This window comes from Acinonyx jubatus, chromosome A2 (assembly GCF_027475565.1).
Source record: "Acinonyx jubatus isolate Ajub_Pintada_27869175 chromosome A2, VMU_Ajub_asm_v1.0, whole genome shotgun sequence".
Lineage (NCBI taxonomy): Eukaryota > Metazoa > Chordata > Mammalia > Carnivora > Felidae > Acinonyx > Acinonyx jubatus.
Window position 1 is genome coordinate 148,971,753 of NC_069383.1, and position 20,786 is coordinate 148,992,538.

Consider the following 20,786-nt stretch of genomic DNA (forward strand, 5'->3'; position numbering starts at 1 on the left):
GAATTGACCAGAGGAGGAATTGGTAACTTTCTAAGCAGTGGATTTAGCTAGGACTTGTTCTGATTATTTTGACTTTTTTTTTGTTTTCCAGTTTTTATTTCTTTATTTTGAGTCCAAGCAGGGGAAAGGCAGAGAGAGGGGAAGAATCCCAAACAAGATCCGCTCTGTCAGCACAGAGCCCCATGTAGGGCTCGAATTTAGAAACTGTGAGATCATGACCTGAGCTGAAATTGAGTCGAACGCTTCACCAACTTGGCTACCCAGGCACCCTGTTTTTGACTTCTTTATATATGAGATACTGGTATCTCTAAATGGTAGATAATTTAACCTTAAGATTAAATTATCCCAGAAGAATTTTGGTGGCTTTTGTTTGTTTGTTTGTTTGTTTGTTTGTTTTAATGTATATTTCTTTTGAGAGAGAGCACAAGCAGGGGAGAGGCAGAGAGAGAGGGAGAGGCAGAGAGGGAGATAGAATCCCAAGCAGGCTCCACACTGCCAGTGTAGAGCCCGACATGGAGATCAATCCCTTGAACCGTGAGACCATGACCTGAGCCAAGTCGAAGAGTTGGATGCTTAACCAACTAGGCCACCCAGTTAACCTAAGAGTTTTAATTTTAAGGACCTGTTTGTATTTATTTAGCTATTTCTTAGTGGTCAGCCTAGTCGCATCCTCTGGCAAATTCCTCATTCCAGTAACTATTACAAAACAGACCATTTTCATTTTGTCCTGAGATCAGCAGGTTTTCTGACCCTGAAGGATGGAGAGGCTGCTTCGGTAATTCTCTTACCCACCCCCTCCCATACCCACCCCCAGTTTCCTGACCTGTAAGCATCTCTCACATCATCGGCCCTCTCCTTCCCTAGGAGCTGCTGGCCACCCTGGTCTCATCTCTGTCACCCTCTGTATACTAGCCACACCACACCACATGCAGGCTGCCCTCATGGCCTTTTTCTCTGTGCCCCCATGTGCATTGTGTTCCTCTGCCAGCAAGGCCCTGATCCCCACTTCTGCATCCCTCAGCACTGCCCCTATGGTTGACTTGCCCACCCCATCTGCTGTCGTGGCAGCCTGATAGAGCACTTACACTGTGTGGTAGTTGCTGATTCGTGTGTCCGTCTCGCATTCCAGAGTATATGCCCTTTGAAAGAATTGATCGAGTGTCTTGGTAAACACAGAGCTGGCACATCATAGGCCCTGGTGTCAGCAAATATTGAATGAATGTACACCAGCATCAGTGTTGGAAGCTGGAGAAGTGGAAAGTCTGCCCTTTGGTTTAATGGGGGAGGAACTCAAGAAAACCAATGATGATACAGTGTGTTCAGTGCCCTAGTGAGGGCAGAGAGGAGGCAGACCTGGAACATGGGGAGAGCAAGAGGGTGGCAGAGAATACTTCTCTGAGGTGAGCTGGAGCTGTGAGGCATGACTGTTTGTATTTATCTTACCCTCATAAGCTGTCTTTTTGTCATTTATGGATTTTTTTTAGTGGCCTTAGGGTAACAGGGGGTTATAACATAGTGGATTATTGGCACATGCAGGATCTACATGATGATTGGGTCATTCCCACTGACAACCAGATGCCTTTCTGTCCTTCATAAAACAGAACTGATGTATCAGCCTGGAAGATTGGCATGACTGGGCACTTACAGAACATTGTCCAGATTGTCAGGGTGCTCTTTTCTCAGCTCTAAGTCACTTGCTTTCAGAGGTTGTACCTGGGGATCCCCCACTCTTTTAAACCCCCAGTGAAATTGTCACCTAGATTAGAACTGCCCTCTGCCCCTTTCCAGTTCTCGCCACTGATTCTCAGACACCCACTGGCCCATATAATGGCTGCACTTCTCTTGGACCTTCAGAACTTCCCTTGTCTGTGGATTTGTAATAATTATTGTCTCAAATTACATTGCACTGTATTTTTCTTACTTGAGTCTTGTCTTTGCTATTAAATTCTAATCAGAGCACATAAAACATTTTAGGCTAGTCTCTGAATAAAACAACAGAACTGAAAACGTTGGGACTGCATTTCTGCTGACTCTCTCCACCACACAGGGTTGTTGTGCTGAAAATCTTTGTGGTTGTCCTGCCTTCTCTCAATCAGCATTTGGAGCAGGAAAATTCTTAGTGTGGGACAGTCCCTACTCCTTGCCACTCAGTGTCAGTAACACAGCTGTGTTATTTATTGCTGTGTGGAAAATGACCCCAGAGCTTAGTGACTGAAAACAGAAAACCAAGTCTTAACGTGGTTTCTGAGAGTTGGGAGGTAGGCAGCTTGGCTGGGTAGCTCAGGCTGGGACCTATGAGGTTGTGGACTTCCTAAGTTTCCGCAGGGCCACGGCTCACACTTCCCAACTGACTCCCATGGTTGTTGGCAAGAACTTGAGCTCCTGCCACGTGTACTTTTCTATTCATGAAGGAGCTTCCCCAGAGTAAGTGACTACAAAGAGCAAGAACATGAAAGAGCACCCAGAATGGAAGCCACACTGTCTTTTGTAACCTAAACATGGAAGTCCCATCCCTTCGCTTCTGCTGTGTTCTCTCTGTTACACATACCAACTCTGGTTGGGGGGTAGACAGGGTTCGGGATGGGGGGAGGTATAAACACTAGGAAGTAGGAATGTTGAGGCCAACTTGGAGGCTCATCTCAGAACCAGGGAGTCCAATGAAATTCAAAATGTCTCCCATTCATGTCAGGCACAGTGAAGACAACCTCTTCTACAGCAAGCACTGCTATCCTGTCCTTCCCTGTGGGCAAACAAAGCCATGGCTATTTTTCTACCTGTGATTTCCATACAGGACTGTTGCGAGCATCAGATGAGAGGAGTGTGGTGTGTGTCTGGTGCAGTGTCTGAGCACGCAGTAGGTGTTCAGTAAATGTTGATGTACCTCCTTTTCTTTAGGTACACCAGTACCCAGTTACTGTATATTAGATCCAAATATTTGTAAGCCTTTGTTTGCTTTCTAAACACATATTTGACAAGTCACTGTGCTAAATCACTTTATATAGATTTTCTCATTTAATCTCTCAAAAACTGTATGAGGAAGCCATTAACAGAAAATACTGATTGATTTGAATCTCCCTGGACAAGAATCCACCAGTAATGCTAGATGGGAACGTAAGGCCAATTTTTGGTAACTCTTCTTACAGACCAAGAGACTTGGGCATAGGGGATATTATGTTCCTCCAAACACAATTCGTAATGACAGAGCCAAGTCTCAAACCTGTGTTTGTTCAGTTCTGTGTTTTCATCTAGCACTTTATATTTATAAGGAAAAGAGTTATTCTCATCTCATTTTAACCAAAAGACTCTGAGATATGCAAGGTTTTATCATCTCTCTATTATGGCTCAAGACAGTTGACACTGGAAGGTCCAGGTCAGCTAGGACCAGAGCCTTGAGCTCACCGCCTGGTGCTCCTCTCCATACCACATTGCATCGTGTCACTTTAAGATGCATTTCTGCTCATCTTTCTCTATAAGTGGTAGTCCCAGGATGTACTTTGTTTTCATTAAACATGTGGTTTTTTTATATAGCAATGGATTTCAAAAATCTGTTCTTAGACTTTAAGAATCAGATAGGAACTTTTTTTCTTTAATGACTTAAAATCAGTGCTCTTGAGTCTTGAAGTATTTACTAATTAAGGACAAGGATATAAAAGTTGTACATCTTTTATAGAAACTATGCATATAGCTATAATTAGAGTTTGGTAGATATTGTTACAGCTGTCTCATGAATGCTAATATTGGAGGAAGGCAGTTATGAAATGTGCAGAGTCCGTCAAGGAAATGATGTGATCACAAATGTTGACTCTAGTTGAGGTGAGGAGGCTGAGCTGGTGCTGGGTTCACAACTCAGAGGGTCTGCCCACCTAAGCGGCCTTCATGCCGGGAGAACAGCACACATGAGTCAGGAGAGCAGGTTTCAGACAGGGGCTTTGTTGAGGACTAGGGCCACCTGGGGAGACTTGGGAGCATGGGCCCTGTCTAAAGCCTGGTTCCTATTTGGATCTAGTGGACTAAATGCTTTCTGAGTTTCTGCAGGTCATTTGGCTAGATACAGAAATTGAATACCTTCAGAAAAGAGGGACGTTGTGGGAATCCCAGACCTAGTCCTCAGGGAAGTTAGAAGTTGTCTTGCTAGACACAGAGACACCGCTTATTGCAAGGATGGAAATCCAGAGAGGAGGAGGCCATGGTTGGCTGAGATTATCAAGGAAACTTTCCTAGTGAAGGAGAGACTTAGCTATAAAAAAGACCTAAATCCAGAATGTGGAGAGAAGGGCATGATTACAGAAGAAACTGAAGAGTCCTCCTGCCCAGAGTTGATGGCTTTTGCCACATAGGTTTTGGATTAAGGTCATTTGTTCATTCAACAGGTATTTATTGAGCACTTACTTTGTTCTAGGCATGTGGATGGTACTGGGGATGCAGTGGTGAACAAAACCCAACGAAACTCTTTGCCTTTGTAGAGTTTGAAATAATTAATGAAGGGTGTTAGAAGATGTTCTGTGCTGTGTGTGTATATATACATACATATAGCTGTATGTTACAGGCTGGATAGAGGCGATGGGGGAGGGGCAAAGTAGACATTTCACTTTTTTTTTCTCTTAATTTCTAAGTTTATTTGTGACAAAAAGTGAGCAGGGAAAAGGCAGGGAAAGAGGAGAGATTTCACTTTTAAGTGGTGTCATCTGAGTAGGCCTTATTCAGAAACTGACAGGCATGTGCTGCTAAGGCCTACATATTGCGCAGAGGCTCTCAGGCAAGAGCATGTTTGGAACTAAGGAGTAGGTGCGTGGGCTAGAGCATAAATGAGGAGGAGGTGACAGGATAAAGTCAGGGATATGGTGACATAATCACAGAAATCCCTGTAAGCCATCCAGAGGCCTTTCGTTTTCCTCTGATTAAAGTGTGGAATAACTGTAGAGCCTATTTTATGCATTCCGTAAAAATATGGAATAAATGCAGAGGGCTGGCATGATCTTCCTTACAGTTTAGCAGGGATCAGTGTACCTGCTCTGTTGTGGAGAGTAAATTAACAAAGTGGGAAGGTTCAAAAAGGGGAGACTGGTGAAGAGATTGTTAAAATAATCCACATGAGATGATGATGGCTTAGAGCAAGGCAGTGGCCATGAATGTAAAGAGAAATGGTCAAGTTCTGGATAAATGTTAAAGGTTTTGCTAATAGGACGTCATCACACATAAGATGTAGATTTAGGAAAGTTTGTTGTACTTGATGACAAATTAAGGAAGAAAGAAGAAAAAGCCAGAAAGTGAATTTTATCCTGCCCCAGGAGAAGTGTATGTAACTTTGTTTTCTGCAAATTTGGACTAATGCATCTCTACACAGCCGGCCATGTAATTGAATCTGTTGTTAGACATGCCCCATTATGTTACGGGTAGTTTTATTTGAGATGAAGAAAGTTGTACTCAGTTGTGTAGGTTTTGTTCTGAATCAGAAAACAAGAGACAGACACAGGGCAGCAGGACCGAAGACCTGTCATAATGAAGTGCCGGCTGCCCCTTTGTGTCTCGCCTCCAGAGACACACATGGAGGCAGCAGAACGCAATGGTGGAGTTCTCTTTTCCACGGGTGTAAGAAGGAATGAATATGTCTGTCTTGGACTTGGTTTTTCGTTAGTGGATGTCTGGTTACTGACCCCAGACGTTTCAAAGGAAGGCGTGATTATTTACTTAGTTCTGAGCCCAAGTAGTCAGAGGTTTTAGGTCTCAGCTGATATTGCCGTTCTGGGCAGTGTAGATGGGCTTTACGCTTCGCCCCCCCCCCCCCCCCTTCCTCCCCGCTGTGTGCATGTGAAGTTGGGAGAAGAGCTTTGTGTGAGCTTTGGCTGCTGCACTTTGCAGCTGTGTCTGCGTTTGGTGTCTGGGTGCAGAAGAGTGCTCTGCTGTGTTCAGATTCCGCTTGGAATTGGCTGTTTTCTGCATACACAGTGTAGGAGTGAAGGGGGAGAGGAGGGCAGAGATTGAATGTGGAGGAGGAGCGTGTGTCTTCAGAGCAGGGCTACTGTGTGGGGTTCCCTACAGCCAGATTGGAGCCACGAAAGAAAATGGACAGATTCATTAACATTCTGTTTACTAGCTGTTGGGACTTTATCCATAGTCCTAGGAAATGGAAGAGAGAGGAGAAAATCAAGCTATCTGTAACATGTAATTTGGCTGCTTTTACTGTTTTGGTTTTTTATTTTTTTATTTTAGTGGTTTGTTTTTTAACAAAAATATTTGTGATGAAAAAACTTTCAGTAAAGAAAGAAATGAATTAAAAAGTCTCTCTTACCCTCAATTTCATTTCTAGGAATAATCACTTAATTTGTTTGGTGTTCTCTGTAACATTTTCAGTGTGTATATAAAGTGTGTGCACATGAACACAAAGTTTTTTTTGTAATATAATTGGGATTATGTAATAAATATTGTAGCTTCTTTTTTTTTTTTAAATTCCGTGTATAGCAGACAGTTGTACATTATGGGGTGCTGGGTGGCTCAGTCAGTTAAGCGTCCCAACTCTTGATTTCAGTCCAGGTCATGATCTCACAGTTCGTGGGTTCAAGCCCCGCATTGGGCTCTGTGCTGATGGCCCGGTGCCTGCTTGAGATTCTCTCTCTGCTCATACTGTCTCTCTCTCAAAATAAATAAATAAACTTTAAGACAGACAGACAAACAAAAACCAGGACTTTAATTACTGTCCTTGGTAGGCACACATACATAGTTTTATAGAATAGATTCCCAGATGTACAATCACTGGCTGCATGCATTTAAAATTTGCTCTGTACTGTCAAACTCTCCTCAAAAACTGCCATTTACATTGTTTCGGATTGCCAAAAAGTGAATTCAGTCTTTAGTCCAATTGAGTAACAACAAAGTACCCACAACAAGGAGGTACTTATTTCTTCTGCGTGATGAAGCCACGACGTGTCCATGAGCTGTACTCCGTATGCCGCAGAGCAGAGACAGCCCTCTGGGAGCCAAGTTGGTAGCTCTCTGTCCGGACGTTTCTCTCACCCCAGAGGACCTGTTCAGCCCACACTGGAGCTTTAGTTTAAGCTGGGTTCTCTTTCAGGGGTGTGTGTGCACGTGTGTGTTTAATCACTTAATCTATTTTAATTCTTCTAATTACTTTCTTTTAATTACCTTCCATGTTTTGAAATGACAAGTGAAGCTCTGGAAAAAGTAGTATAATTAAGGTTAGTAACCATTGTAGATACGGAAAATGGGGCAAGTTTTTCTTTCCGAGGTTAATACCTTGAGACTAAGGTCAGCTCTCAAAGAAGGACTGGCTTAGTTTAAAAAGAAAACCAGTGAGATAGGCAACACAGGGACCAAAATTTCCCTTCAGAGACACAAAATCTCTTGTAGTAACAGTTTAGCTTCTTTATAAAGCAGATCTTGACCTAAATTCCGTAGTTTATACATAACTGCAGGACTTCAGCCAAGCCATCCAGACCATTAGTGGCTCGACCAGAACATAGATAGAGGTCCTTTTCTGGCAACCTCTTATGTCTAACCTCGGCAAAGTCCTAACTTTCCTAGAAGGAATGGTTAGGAGAAAACAAATCCTAGGGCTATAGCCGGAATTTCTAGATCCCTTTTTTATCAGACTGCCTCTTACTCCTTGATTACATGTTCTCTTCTTGCAGAGCTGAACTTCCAGAGGACTCTTGGTTTTTACAGCTTGTAATTCCCTGCTTGTTAGGCAAACAGGGAGGAGGCGGACTGGACCAGGCTTTAGCCTCTTCAGGTCACCCTTCCTAGAAAATGAGGCTAGCGTGTTGGCTCCCTGCCACACTCCCTCCTGATAACCCTCAACCACTCACAAGATTATTTTATTTCAGAAGATCTTCTCCCTAGGGAGACTCTCTGCAAGCCAGCTAACCAGTGGGACATAGGCTTTACCGCCTATTCTCTCCCATTTTTCTTCCCCCTCATCTGGTCATGCCTGTTCTTTTCACCCTGTACCTGTGGCCTGTCCTCCTGCACCCCATCTGTCCATGGACACTCCCTAGTTACTACTCCTGATAACCAGTAATACTTCTCGCTTGGGTCCACATGGTCTTCTCCTCAGGCAGCTCTCTTGCTGACAGCCCATATTCTTAAGCTAATTCTCATGCGTATTCCAACCCCTTTTTCCTAATGACAGTATACAGTATTTATTTGTAGAACTGAAAGCTAAAATGTTACATATTTTTAATCTATTAAATGCCTTGGAATAGTGCTATCCAACACAAATACAGTGTGAACCATATATGTCATTTAAAATTTTCTGGTAGCCACATTAATAAAAGGTGAAATTATGTTTATTTCATCTAGTACATACAAAATATTATTTGAACATGTAATCAGCATGAAAAATCAATTGCTTTCCATACTAAGACCTCGGAATTCAGTGTGTTTGATATTTACAACACATACCACTTCAGATTAGCCATATTTCAAGTGCTCAGGAGCCATTTGTGGCTTATGGCTGCTGTGTTAGACAGAAAAAGCTCAAAAAAGGTCTCCCAGTGACTTACGTCTTGCCATTGAAAATGGTGGGATCGAACATTATTGGAAGGAAATAGATCCGTTAACCCTCCTTAAAATCTTTACACTTCTTCGAGAAATCTGGATTTTTATTTTTTTTCATGTTCAAGTTGATTTTCTTTTTCAGGCCTGAATCAAATCAATTTTGATAGCATATGAGGTGTGCTTCATCCTCTGAACTACTGTCAGGCATATGGTTTCTGGATTTCCTGGCACATATAATTGCTTATTTCTCTTTATTTTAACTTGGGTCCCAGAAAGATTATCTTGAGTATTGAAATGCTTACATTCTTTAAACCAAGATTCATGCACATCTTTATTTAGGCATCTGAGATATTCTGTGAATGTGTCACCCAGTATAATTTTGGGTACTTGAAAGCTAAGATTTGCAGTGGCACTGTCAAAGCTCCACAGAGAAAAGTGTGTATATTTGCAGCTAAGGCCACATCCACTATCCAGAGGATTTAACTCTGTGTCATGTTCTAAAATAGTAACCAGGGGCATCTGGGCTGCTCTGGCAGTTGAGCATTTGACTTTGGCTCGGGTCATGGTCTCACAGCTAGTGAGTTGAGCTTGTCAGCTGTGCTGACAGCCCAGAGCCTGAAGCCTGCTTCGGGTTTTGTGTCTCCCTCTATCTCTGCCTCTTCCCCTACTCATGCTCTGTCTCTCTTTTTCTCAAAAATAAATAAAACGTTAAAAAAAAAAAAAATAGTAACCAAAAGATCATGTCCAGAAGAGAGCACCTGGGAAGGTTGTGTGGACTTGAAATTTTAGCAGTTGAGGGGACTATTAAAAGGACAGGAGAGGCTTGTTTTACCTGGAGACTATTAAAGCAGTCATGGAAACTATTTTTACATATCTGAAGGCCTGCCAAACAGAGGATTACATGTATACTGGGTGGGCCCAGAGAACAGTTAACCTCACTGGGTGAAGGTTGTAAAGAAAGGCAGACCTTGTACATAACACAAAGACCTTGATCTTATTAACAGGTGTCCAAGTGGAAATCTGCTACTCAAGAAATAATGCCTTTTCTCACTGTAGATCGTGCAGGAGGTGAGGTGGCTATGTACTATGATGCGGTATAGGGAGTTCAGGCATCAGGTAGGTGTCCTATGTGTCATCCATTCCTGAGAACCTCTCATGGTGTCATTTCTCTTTCCTTTCTTTTTCTTAACAGTTAGAACAACAGAGGCAGCAGTTGCTTACTGAACGCCAGAACTTCCACATGGAACAGCTGAAATACGCTGAATTGCGAGCCCGACAGCAAATGGAACAGCAGCAGCATGGGCAGAACCCTCAGCAGGCACACCAGCACTCAGGAGGACCTGGCCTGGCACCACTCGGAGCAGCGGGGCACCCTGGCATGATGCCTCATCAGCAGCCTCCTCCCTACCCTCTCATGCACCACCAGATGCCACCACCTCATCCACCCCAGCCAGGTGAGAGGCACACTCTGCTCACAGACAAGACTGGGTCATCCCTGTGGCATAGCATGAAAGGAGCTAACCTTTCAAGACATGAACTGTGACTGTCATGTTCATTGTCATCCAGGTCATGGTAGGCAAATGAAATCTGGTTGTATAGCCACCACCACATAATGCCTGCCATGTTCTGTTCCTGATGTGATGCCTTTCCTTGGTCAGTCTCTTAGTGGCGGACAGATCCCATAGTTCCTTAAAAATTCATCCTTGGATTATCTACATTTTTTTTTTTTTTTAACTTACAGGTTAAACTTACAAGTCTAACTAAAGATAGACACACACAAAAAAGCATAGTGCCATGGATTCTTATGACCCAGCTTCAATACCCATCACCTTTTGTGCCATTTTAAACTTTTTGTTATAGGAATCTTCTATCATAGACAAAAGTAGAGAGAATAGTATAATAATCCTCCCTGCATACCTGTTGTACAGCCTCAGTTGTCAATATTTTATCTGTTTCTCCTCACTTTGGGGCAAGAAATACACTTCAGAATGTATCTCTAACCAATGGAAATCTTACTCTTTAACATAACTATCATGACACCCGGTGAAAGTAACCATAACTCTTAGTACCATTAGCTGAATGTCTTTGGATGCTTCATTTGTTGGAATCAGGGTTCAAATAAGGTCCACACATTGTATTTGTTCTCTTAAAACTGTTTTAATGTGGTAACAGTTCACCTCCCCTCCTTTTTTTTTTTTCAAATGTCATTCAAGTATTGAAGAAACTAGGGTTTTGACCGTGCCTGCATGTCCCCTTTAGGTGCGTAGTGCCATTTTGTATGTTCTTCTCCCCACTTCATCTCTCTCAACACCTCTCCCATAATCCAGAGGCTTGCTCTGAATGTTTTACCAGGTTCGGGTTCACTTTTTGGGAGCTGGCAGTTTTACTGTAATTTCGGTTGTCTCTCTTGGTGACAGTAGGGTTGGTTAGTAGTTCTGGTGTTGTTAGGCTGGTTGATGCATTCCCCATCAGACTTCACCAAAGATTTTACCTGCCTTTGAGAATTGCTTTGTAGATCCGCTTTTTAAACCATCAGGTGTTGCAAAATGGTGAGATGTCTAAGTTGATTATTCCTTCTGCATTTATTTCTATGTCTTCTTCATTTATTAGCAGTGATTCTTTAACTTAAAAAAAATTTTTTTTTGGTCAATCATTTAGTTATCCTGAAAATGAGTCCTTACAGGAAAGACTGAGTAAATGCTTCATCCTTTCTCTTTATCGGTTACATGGATAATGAGTTACTAACCACTGCCGCCTGCACCAAAGGTGACAATAAGGGGTTCCCCCCCCTGTTGTGTGTATATGTTTTTAGTATTGTGAATTTATATATTTTTGTGTATTTTATGTGTTTTAATCTATTATGGACATTATTCTTATTGATGCTCAGATTGTTCTGTCTTTAGCTGACGGGAGCCCTTTCAAGTTGGCAACTACTTGTCACCTTTTGACCACCTTGAAAGTTGATCTCACAGTCCTTTTAAACTTACCTACCCAAAACTACCTACCCACATCTTGAAAACCTAAAACGTACCTTTCATTTCAGCTTTTCTTCGTGCTCCCCCCTCCCCCAACATTTCTTCCCTCTGCAGAGAGCAGTGCATATGGGTGTGTGCCGTATGTCACTTTGCTCAAGTAACAGTCGTCCTGGAGGGTTTTCGTAATTACCCTACAGTAGCGTGCCAGGTGTCTAGCAGAGCCCAGGCTTGTGCTTCTTGGGGTGGGATGCAAATTCTTTGGCCAAGGCATGTAGAAATGAACTAAGGTAACGGAAAGTGACCCTTGGAAGCCAAAGAAGGTCCCAACATGACTAATAACAGCCTGACTCCCTCAGATGACAAATCTTCTAAATCTGCTCACGGAAATAACCAGGCATGTTCGCCTGAGGAAGCCATGACTGAAAAAAACTATGATCTGGCAACTTGTATTATCAACATGGATCTTTTAATTCACAACCCAAAACATGTTTTAGGTATTAGTTTTTATTGGCTTTACCCCAGGCTGGGGCTAGGTTGACTTCAGTTGGGAGGCCTTCATTTCACACACACGACTCTTAAATGGCCCCTGTGGAATTTATAACCCACCATCAGACTTGCCACTTGATCTACATGATATTTGTGGATGTAGTCTTTGGGGTCTGCCCTGCTCACAGCATAGGATCCTTCTCCCTCAGTCTTTCTGTCTGCTTGAGCATATCTTAAATTCTCTGTATGAGATCTAATTTTCTTCAAAGTTAAACTTTCAGAAGATACAAATGCTTAACAGAATGAAGACCACAAAGTGATTTTTTAGAAACAGTAGTTATTTTTAAAATTTTGTTCCTAAAGCTACTGGGTTAAAAGTTCACTGTCGCTACTTGGTCTCGATTCTGGCTGGTATTAAGTGGCATCATCCGCAGTAACTGTTCACCGAGGACTCCTAAAGAGCTCTAACATCTGCGTCTAGCTCATAAAAGACGGGAAGAGAGATGCTGCCTTCTTCCCTAAATTCACACCAGGAGGACAAATGTTTGCATGCAAGGCCTGTCACCTGTATTGTTTTCGCTCACTTCACAGTTCAGGAACTGTGCGTGCATGGTGAGGACCACGTGACCTTGCATGGTGGAGCCGGGATTTGTGCTGGGCTCCATCTGATTCCAGAGTGACCCCACGATGCTGCCCCGTGACAGCACTAAGAGGGGGCTTACAGCAGATTCAGATACAGCTATTTCTCTTAGGGAGACCATGCCAAAGGAACTAGAGTTCATAAAAATAGCCTTTAGAATAGGAATAGGGCGTTTTCTCTTTTTACTTTCTCACAGAAATAGGCTTTTTTTCAGTGAATTTTAAAGAAAAGGATTATTGCATGTATGTGGAGACTGGTTTTTTAAAAATCTGTCATGAGATCATCTTTTTTCTTACAATTTTTTATTGAAATAGAATGTACCTATGAAGAAAAAGGTACAAATCATGAGTATTTAGTGAGTTTTAACAAAGAGAATATGCCTGTGTGACCAATACCCGGAAGCCCCCATGATACTCCTCTCAGTCTTCTTTCCTCCAGGACCAACAACTGTCCTGATTCCTACCAGCACAGACTAGTTGGGCTGGTTGTGAGTATTATCTAGAGGGAATCACACAGTGAGTTTTGCTTCTGTCTGGTGTTCGTTCTTACAGATGGTAAGTGTTGCTCTGAACATATGATAAACATAGGTATACATTTCTGTTGTGTGTGCCCCAAAGTACCTAGAATGGGTCATAGGATATGTGTATGTTCATATTAGTAAATGCTGCCAGTAGTGTTCCAAAACGGTTCTGTCAGTTTACATGCTAGCAGTGTGTGAGAGAGTTGTAACAGCTCAACGTAATTGTGTTGTGGGAGTGTTCTGGAGTTCAAATGTAAAATTAAATCAAGTGTGTTCAAGAGTAAAATTAAGAACAGTAAATTGAACCCAGTAGTTAAAACTTGCCTTCATGTCACCAGTTCAGAAAAAGCTGGTTGTAACAGGTAAGTCTGGTACACCATAGACTAGCAATCCACTAAAGGGGCCTTCAAAGCAGGGCAGGTAAGGAAGTGGGTAGTGTTTTAGGTGAAGTTCAGCTTCAGTCTGATTTGCTACAGGTGTCAGTTAACTCTGAGCTTGGTCCTTCCAACTATTGTTTCCCAAGTTCTAGAAAAGTTTACACACCACGGCATTTATTTTAGGAGCTGAGGATAATTATCCAGGTCAGTTGGCTAGCCTTTAGTATTTGGCCAGAATTTATAGTCTGAAGGAAGGGGAAATCAGCCTCTGAAAAACCAGCAAGGTTGGAGAAGTGGTGAAAAGGTCAAGACAGATTTATCACTGGGTGGTTAATTTGTCCAACCTTCTGACTTAGAGTTTGTATAATTATGGAGATAAATCCCACGTAATCTTTTCTCCGCAAAACTGTCTGTCAGTGGTAGAGCCCGTAAAAATAGTGGCTCAGTCTCATGAATCTGCCAGGCTGTCAGATGCATGGGCCTGGTCCCCAAAGTGGCTGGTAGAAACCCATACCTGCATATATTGCATTTAGTTTGAACCTCTGCAGTTTTCCTCCTCTACTACCCCTTAATTCATTCAGATCCTTAGAATTTTGTATAGAAAGAAAGTACTGTCTTCATGCTGTCCTTGCTCTTCCTTGGAGCTTATTATTTGGAAATAACTTAGGAGCTCCAGCTGTGTGTGTGTTTTGTTCCTGTCTCTGACAGAGGGTCCCAAGTTGGTCTGTTCCCTACCAAACAAAAAGGCAAAGGAAGTATCTGTAGTAGTGTGTTTCTGGTGTACAGTGGGCAAATGGAAGCTGGAGGTGGCCCCAGCCATCTTTGTACATCCTTTAGGTTTTGCTAATCTGATAAAATACACACCACTGCATTTCTTCTTTTCATTTAAATTGGAAAACTGTGATTTCATGAAGAGATTTCTAAATTAAAGCCTTACTAGTACTCCCTGTGAAACTACCATCCCAGATGGCACAAGTTGAACAGTCATGATAGCAACAAGTTTTTGAGCAGGTACGTAGTATCCTTTGACCAGGGTATAGTGACAGCACATGGGGAACCAGGAGAGTAGCCTGGGTAGTGACTGCTGCTTCCTGAGGTGTTCTTGATTGTGCTGCTTACCTGAGCCAAGAGGGCACCTCTGACTGTGTGGATCTCCTTTATTTTTTTTTTTTAACTTATTATTTAAATTCAAGTTAGTTAACATACAGTGTAATATTCACTTCAGGAGTAGAACCCAGTGGTTCATCACTTACATGTAACACCCAATGCTCATCCCAACAGGTGCTCTCCCTGATGCCCATCACCCATCTAGCCCGTCCTCTCACCCACTTCCCTCCAGCAACCCTCAGTTTCTCCTCTGTATGTAAGAGTCTCTTAAGGTTTGCCTCTCTCTCCATTTTTATCTTATTTTTCCTTCCCTTCCCCTGTGTTCATCTGTTTTGTTTCTTAAATTCCATATATGAGTGAAATCATGATATTTGTCTTTGACCTCTTTCGCCTAGCATAATACACTCTAGTTCCATCCACATTGTTGCAAATGGCAAGATTTCATTCTTTTTGATTGCCGAGTAATATTCCGTGTGTGTGTGTGTGTGCGCGCGCGCGCGCGCGCGTATGCCTGTCCATTCATCAGTCGATGGACATTTGGGCTCCTTCCATAATTTGGCTATTGTTGATAGCACTGCCATAAACATTGGGGTGCATGTACCCCTTCAAATCAGCATTTTTTTATACTTTGGATAAATACCTAGTAGAGCAATTGCTGGGTCATAGGGAAGTTCTATTATTTTTTAATTTTTTGAGGAACCTCCATACTGTTTTCCAGATTACATTGCCACTAGTTTGCACTCCCACCAACGGTGCAAGAGGGTTCTCCTCTTTCTGCATCCTCACCAACATCTGTTGTTTCCTGAGTTGTTACTTTTAGCTATTATGACAGATGTGTGGTGCTATCTCATCGTGGTTTTGATTTGTATTTCCCTGATGGTTGAGCATCTTTTCATGTATCTGTTTTCCATCTGGATGTCTTCTTTGGAAAAGTGTCTATTCACGTCTTCTGCCCATTTCTTCACTGGATTATTTGTTTTTTGGTTGTTGAGTTTGATAAGTTCTTTATAGATTTTTGGATATTAACCCTTTATCTAATATGTCATTTGCAAATATCTTCTCCCATTCCGTCAGTTGCCTTTTAGTCTTGTTGATTGTTTCCTTCACTGTGCAGAAGCTTTTTATCTTGATGAGGTCCCAGTAGTTCATTTTTGCTTTTGTTTCCCTTACCTCCACAGACATGTCTAGTAAGAAATTGCTGTGGCTAAAGTCAAAGAGGTTACGATTTTGATGGTTTCCTGTCTCACATTTAGGTCTTTCATCCCTTTTTTTTTTTTTTTGGTATGGTCTAAGAGAGTGGGCCAATTTCATTTTTCTACATGTTGGTATCCAGTTTCCCCAGCATCATTTGCTGAAGAGACCGTCTTTTTTCATTGGATATTCTTTCCTGCTTTGTCAAAGATTAGTTGGCCATATAGCTGTGGTCCATTTCTGAGTTCTGTACTCTTTTCTGTTCATCTGTGTGTCTGTGTGCCAGTACCATACTGACTTTGTGATGATTATGGCTTTGTAATACAGCTTTAAGTCTGGAATTATGCCTCCAGCTTTGGTTTTCTTTTTCAACATTACTTGAGCTATTCAGGGTCTTTTCTAATTCCATACAAATTTTATAATTGTTTGTTCTAGCTCTGTGAAGAATGCTGGTGTTACTTTGATAGGGATTGCACTGAAGGTGTAGATTGCTTTGGGTAATAGAGGCATTTTAACAATGTTTGTTCTTCTGATCCATGAACATGAAATGTCTTTCTATTTCTTTGTGGCTTCTTTAACTTTTTAAAAAAATTTATTTACTCTAAGAGGGAGAGCACGAGCAGGGGAGGAGCAGAGAGAAGAGATGAGAATCCCAAGCAGACTCTGTGCGGATAGCACAGAGCCGATATGGGGCTCAAACCCACGAACTGTAAGATCATGACCTGAGCCAAAATAAAGAGTTGCACGCTCAACTGACAGAGCCGTCCATGCAGGTGCCCCTTCTTCAATTTCTTTCATTTCTTCAGTTTCGTTCTATAGTTTGCAGCGTACAGATCTTTTATCTCTTTGGTAAGGTTTATTCCTATGTATCTTACAGTTTTTGGTGCAGTCATAAATGGCATCGATTCCTTGATTTCTCCTGCTGCTGCTTCATTATTCGTGTATAGAAATGCAACCAATTTCTGTATGTTGATTTTTATATCCTGAGATTTTGCTGAATTCATGTATAAGTTCTAGTAGTTTTTTAATGTTTATTTAATTTTGAGAGAGACAGAATGCAAGTGGGTTAGGGGCAGAGAGAGAGAGAGGGAGACACAGAATCCAAAGCAGGCTCCAGGCGCTGAGCTGTCAGCACAGAGCCCGACGTGGGGCTCGAACTCACGGACTGTGAGATCATGACCTGAGCTGAAGTCGGACGCTCAACCGACTGAGCCACCCATGCGCCCCAGTTCTAATAGTTTTTTGGTGGAGTCTTTCGGGTTTTCCAAGTAGAGTATCATGTCATTTGTGAAGAGTGAAAATTTGACTTCTTCCTTGCCAATTTGTATGGCTTTTATTACTTTCTGTTGTCTGATTGCGAAGCTAGGACTTCCAGTACTATGTTGAACAACAGTGGTGAGTGGACTGTCCTGTCATGTTCCTGTGAAGGTCTCTTTTAAATTTTTTTTTTTAATGTTTATTTATTTTTGAGAGAGACAGAGACAGAATGCAGTGGCTTAGGGGCAGAGAGAGAGGAAGACACAGAATCCAAAGCAGGCTCCAGGCTCCAGGCTCCGAGCTGTCAGCACAGAGCCCGATGCGGGGCTCGAACCCACGAGCTGTGAGATCATGACCTGAGCTGAAGTTGGATGCTTAACCGACTGAGCCACCCAGGCGCCCCAAGTGAAGGTCTCTTTTAATGTAAAGTGGTCAGTACTCCCAAGGACTTCAGCCTATTCTTTTTTTTTTTTTTTTTAATGTTTCTTAATTTTTGAGAGAGAGACAGACAGAGCAGGGGAGGCACAGAGAGAGAGAGGGAGACACAGAATCCAAGCAGCTCCAGGCTCTGAGCTGTCAGCATCAGGCACAATGCAGGGCTCAGACCCATGGACCTTGAGATCATGAGCTGAAGTTGGATGCTTAACCAGCTGAGCCACCCAGGTGCCCCAGGCCTCGGCCCATTCTTAAAGGAGCATGACGTGTCAGTGAGTTGAGTCAAAAGGAAATGACAAAAATCTAGTACATAGGTGTGGTGTAAGCTCTGCCCTCCTTTCCCCTGGGCATTTATAGCAAATGAAGCACTCTGGAATTGTCATGGATCTGGAATGAGCTGCCTGCATTGAGGAAGCCTCTGTGTGTGAAAAGGAAAAGGACACACTGGCTTAAATACCTTTATGGTTTCCTCATGATTAATAGTAGAAGAATTTTTAGAAGTGCCTTAAAAAACCAGAATAGGAATTGGTCTGAATTGATGAGAACTCAGACATGGTATAGATGATGTTTTATTGATAAAACTAGAATTAGTAAAATGTTGCTTGTTTAAGGAAATTTCCACCAAGGCATTAGTCACTTGACTTTTAAACCCCCAGGTTAGACTCACGTACACAACCCTACCCGTGAGAAACCGTGCTTAGGAAAGGATTCCAACCAGTCATCCCTTCCCAGCCCACCCCCTGAACTCCCAGCCCCACACCAAAAAGGAAAAAGGAATGGCTCATCACATTGGCCAAGTTTTTAGTATCTGCTGGGCCTTCAGTCCTGCTTGCATCACGTGGATAACAAGGATCCTGAGCCACTTTCCGGAGTAGCAGGTTCCCCTTACAAAGAGAACAGTGAGGACCCAGTCTTCAACAAAGAATGTCTGTTGCAGGCCCCCCCCCCCCCCGGAAGCTCTGCAGAAGGAGGAGTCCCCTAGGAGCCTGGGCTTCCCCTCACTTGGCCCCCATTGTGTTATTTCCGTTCTCCGGGGCACTCAGCCAGTGGATGTGTTGTGGACAGTTAGAAACGGAGCAATGAAATGTGTTCAAGATTGGAAATTCACGAGTTTCCTTTCCTAGTTTCATGTTCTTCTGCCACCTGCCTCTCCCATCCCCAAAAATAAAAATCCTTAAATATTCCACCAGGCATGTTGGGTATCATGCTTTAGTAAAAGAGCTAATAAACCTGAGAGAGTGTGAGGGATTTTTCCACTAGGCTAAACCTAATTTTAGCAAACCTTTCCATTTTTCAGGCTTTGGATGCCTGCTGTTTTTGGGGTGTGTGTGTGTGTGTGTGTGTGTGTGTGTGTGTGTGTGTGTGTGTTTTAGAGCTTGTATGTAGGTCAAACTCCCACCAGTTTTTGCTTTGATGCTGCTGTCTCAAAGCCTCATGTCGTCTGTCTCTCTCACCTCCCTCTCTACCAGGGAAGGAGATACCTGAATTTTTTTTTTTTTTTCCTGGAAGACACATACAAGTGCACCCTTTTTTGCTTCATAAGGTCTACTCCTGTGCATTTCACGTTCATGTGGGCCAGATCTCTTCCTGTTTAGTAAAAGGTCATAAAAGCACTTTCAGACATTGTCATCCTTGTAAAAGTGATAAGAGCTTTGTCAGACACCAGAAAGAACACAGGAATGTTTAGATTTCAAGAGGACAGAGTTTGTATTTCGAGAAATAGATTCTGTTCTCTTACCAGTCCTCTTAAATTCTGCCCCATTTCAAATTTTATGTTAGAAAACATCTTTTCCAAGAAGAGAGCTCCTCCATCAAGGTAAGGTAGTGTAGGTGTTAAGGAAAAGAGAACGAGCCTTGGGAGCAGACAGACCTGAGTTGAATCTTCTCTGTCTCTGTTCTTGGGATTTGGGGCCAAATTACATAGTCTCTCTGAGACTTCATTTCCTTATCTTGAAACTGGGCTCTTTCTGTCTTCCAGTCTGCCTGACAGCCCAGAGATTTCAATGAGATAGCTGTCATTGCCTGGCAAATTGTAGACCCTGACTGAGAATGACATCCTTGTCTCCCGCTATCTGTTCCCTAAATGCATTGCCCTAGATGCACCCACACCGTGAGTTGTATAGCGTGACAGCAGTAACCTCTGGATGGATATTGACTGCTCTTCATGCCCCTTCCTTTCCTGAGAAGTGTTTGCCTAAGTAGAAGTCAACTATTTTTCCTCTGATCCTTCCTGTCTGCTGCCACCTCTCTCAAGGAGCTGTTGTTCTCTTGTACCCTGTACATCTGTGTCTCCGTGGCTTTCTTGCCCTGCTATGACAGGAAGGTAGGAAAACTTTGGTTTTCAGAAGGCTTCAGGATTTAGATCAAGAAAAAGAAGTTTTTTTGCAGCCATTGGGTTTATGCCCTGGGAAAACCCTAAAGCTGCCCTATCACAGCTTGTTGCTGTAAAGAAATAGGGAAATAGGTAAACAGGCCACTGCCACTGAGCACCTAGCTTCGGAAATGGCACCACTGGGCCCTAATGGCAAGAGCCTGCAGCCATAGCCCAGTGCATGTCGGGTAGGCATCACCTCATGGGTCTGTGTCAATCTGCAGTCGATTCTCCTCTTTCCCAGATTGTTTCCTGAATAGCTTGTTTCCCTGCTGGAACTCCCACACCGAGCTGCTGGTTGGAGAATTGTTTCTCTCTGGAGCTGGGTGTGGGTCAGAGAACTGACCCATCGGTTTAGTAGCAGCAAGGATTGCATCACACAGTCTGCTGGACAAAGGATGGATCCCCTCCTCCAGACCCTCATCCACAGGGTGCACTGCAGTACAAACACCATCTCTGGAGCCACAGTACCCAAGTCAGATCTGGGCTCTCCTGTTTACACACTTTATGACATTGGCGAGTGACTCAGTCTTTATGTCTTCCCCTTTCACAAACTTGGTGACTTAAAACAACAGACATGTGTTGCCTCCGTTCTAAGAGCTAGAAGTTCATAATCTAGGAAGGCTTGCTCTCTTCAGGGGTCTTAGGGGATAGTCTCTTCCTTGCCTCTTCCAGCTTCTGATGGCTGGTGGCATTCCCTGGCTTGTGGCCATGTGTCTCTTACAAGGACACTTGTCATTGGATTTAGGGCCCATCAAGGTAATCCAGGGTGATCTTCTCATCTCAGGACCTTTAACTTAATCACATTTGCAAAGATGGCTGCATTTACAGGTTCCAGGTATTGGAACATGTCCATATCTGTTTGGGGGTCACCAGCCAGCCCACTGCAGGGGGCCAAAATGTGTTTGTTAAA

General features: G+C 42.9%; 1 protein-coding gene across 4 annotated transcripts in view; it reads left to right on the plus strand.

Moving 5' to 3' along the window:
* Window positions 1-20,786, plus strand: part of SMARCC1 (SWI/SNF related, matrix associated, actin dependent regulator of chromatin subfamily c member 1) — a 171,892-nt gene that overhangs the window by 140,645 nt on the left and 10,461 nt on the right. For all 4 annotated transcript variants that reach the window (XM_027038580.2, XM_027038581.2, XM_027038582.2 and 1 more), the window contains exon 26: window positions 9,707-9,968. In XM_027038580.2, coding sequence (XP_026894381.1) covers window positions 9,707-9,968 — 262 coding nt within the window. The remainder of the gene's footprint in view (window positions 1-9,706; window positions 9,969-20,786) is intronic.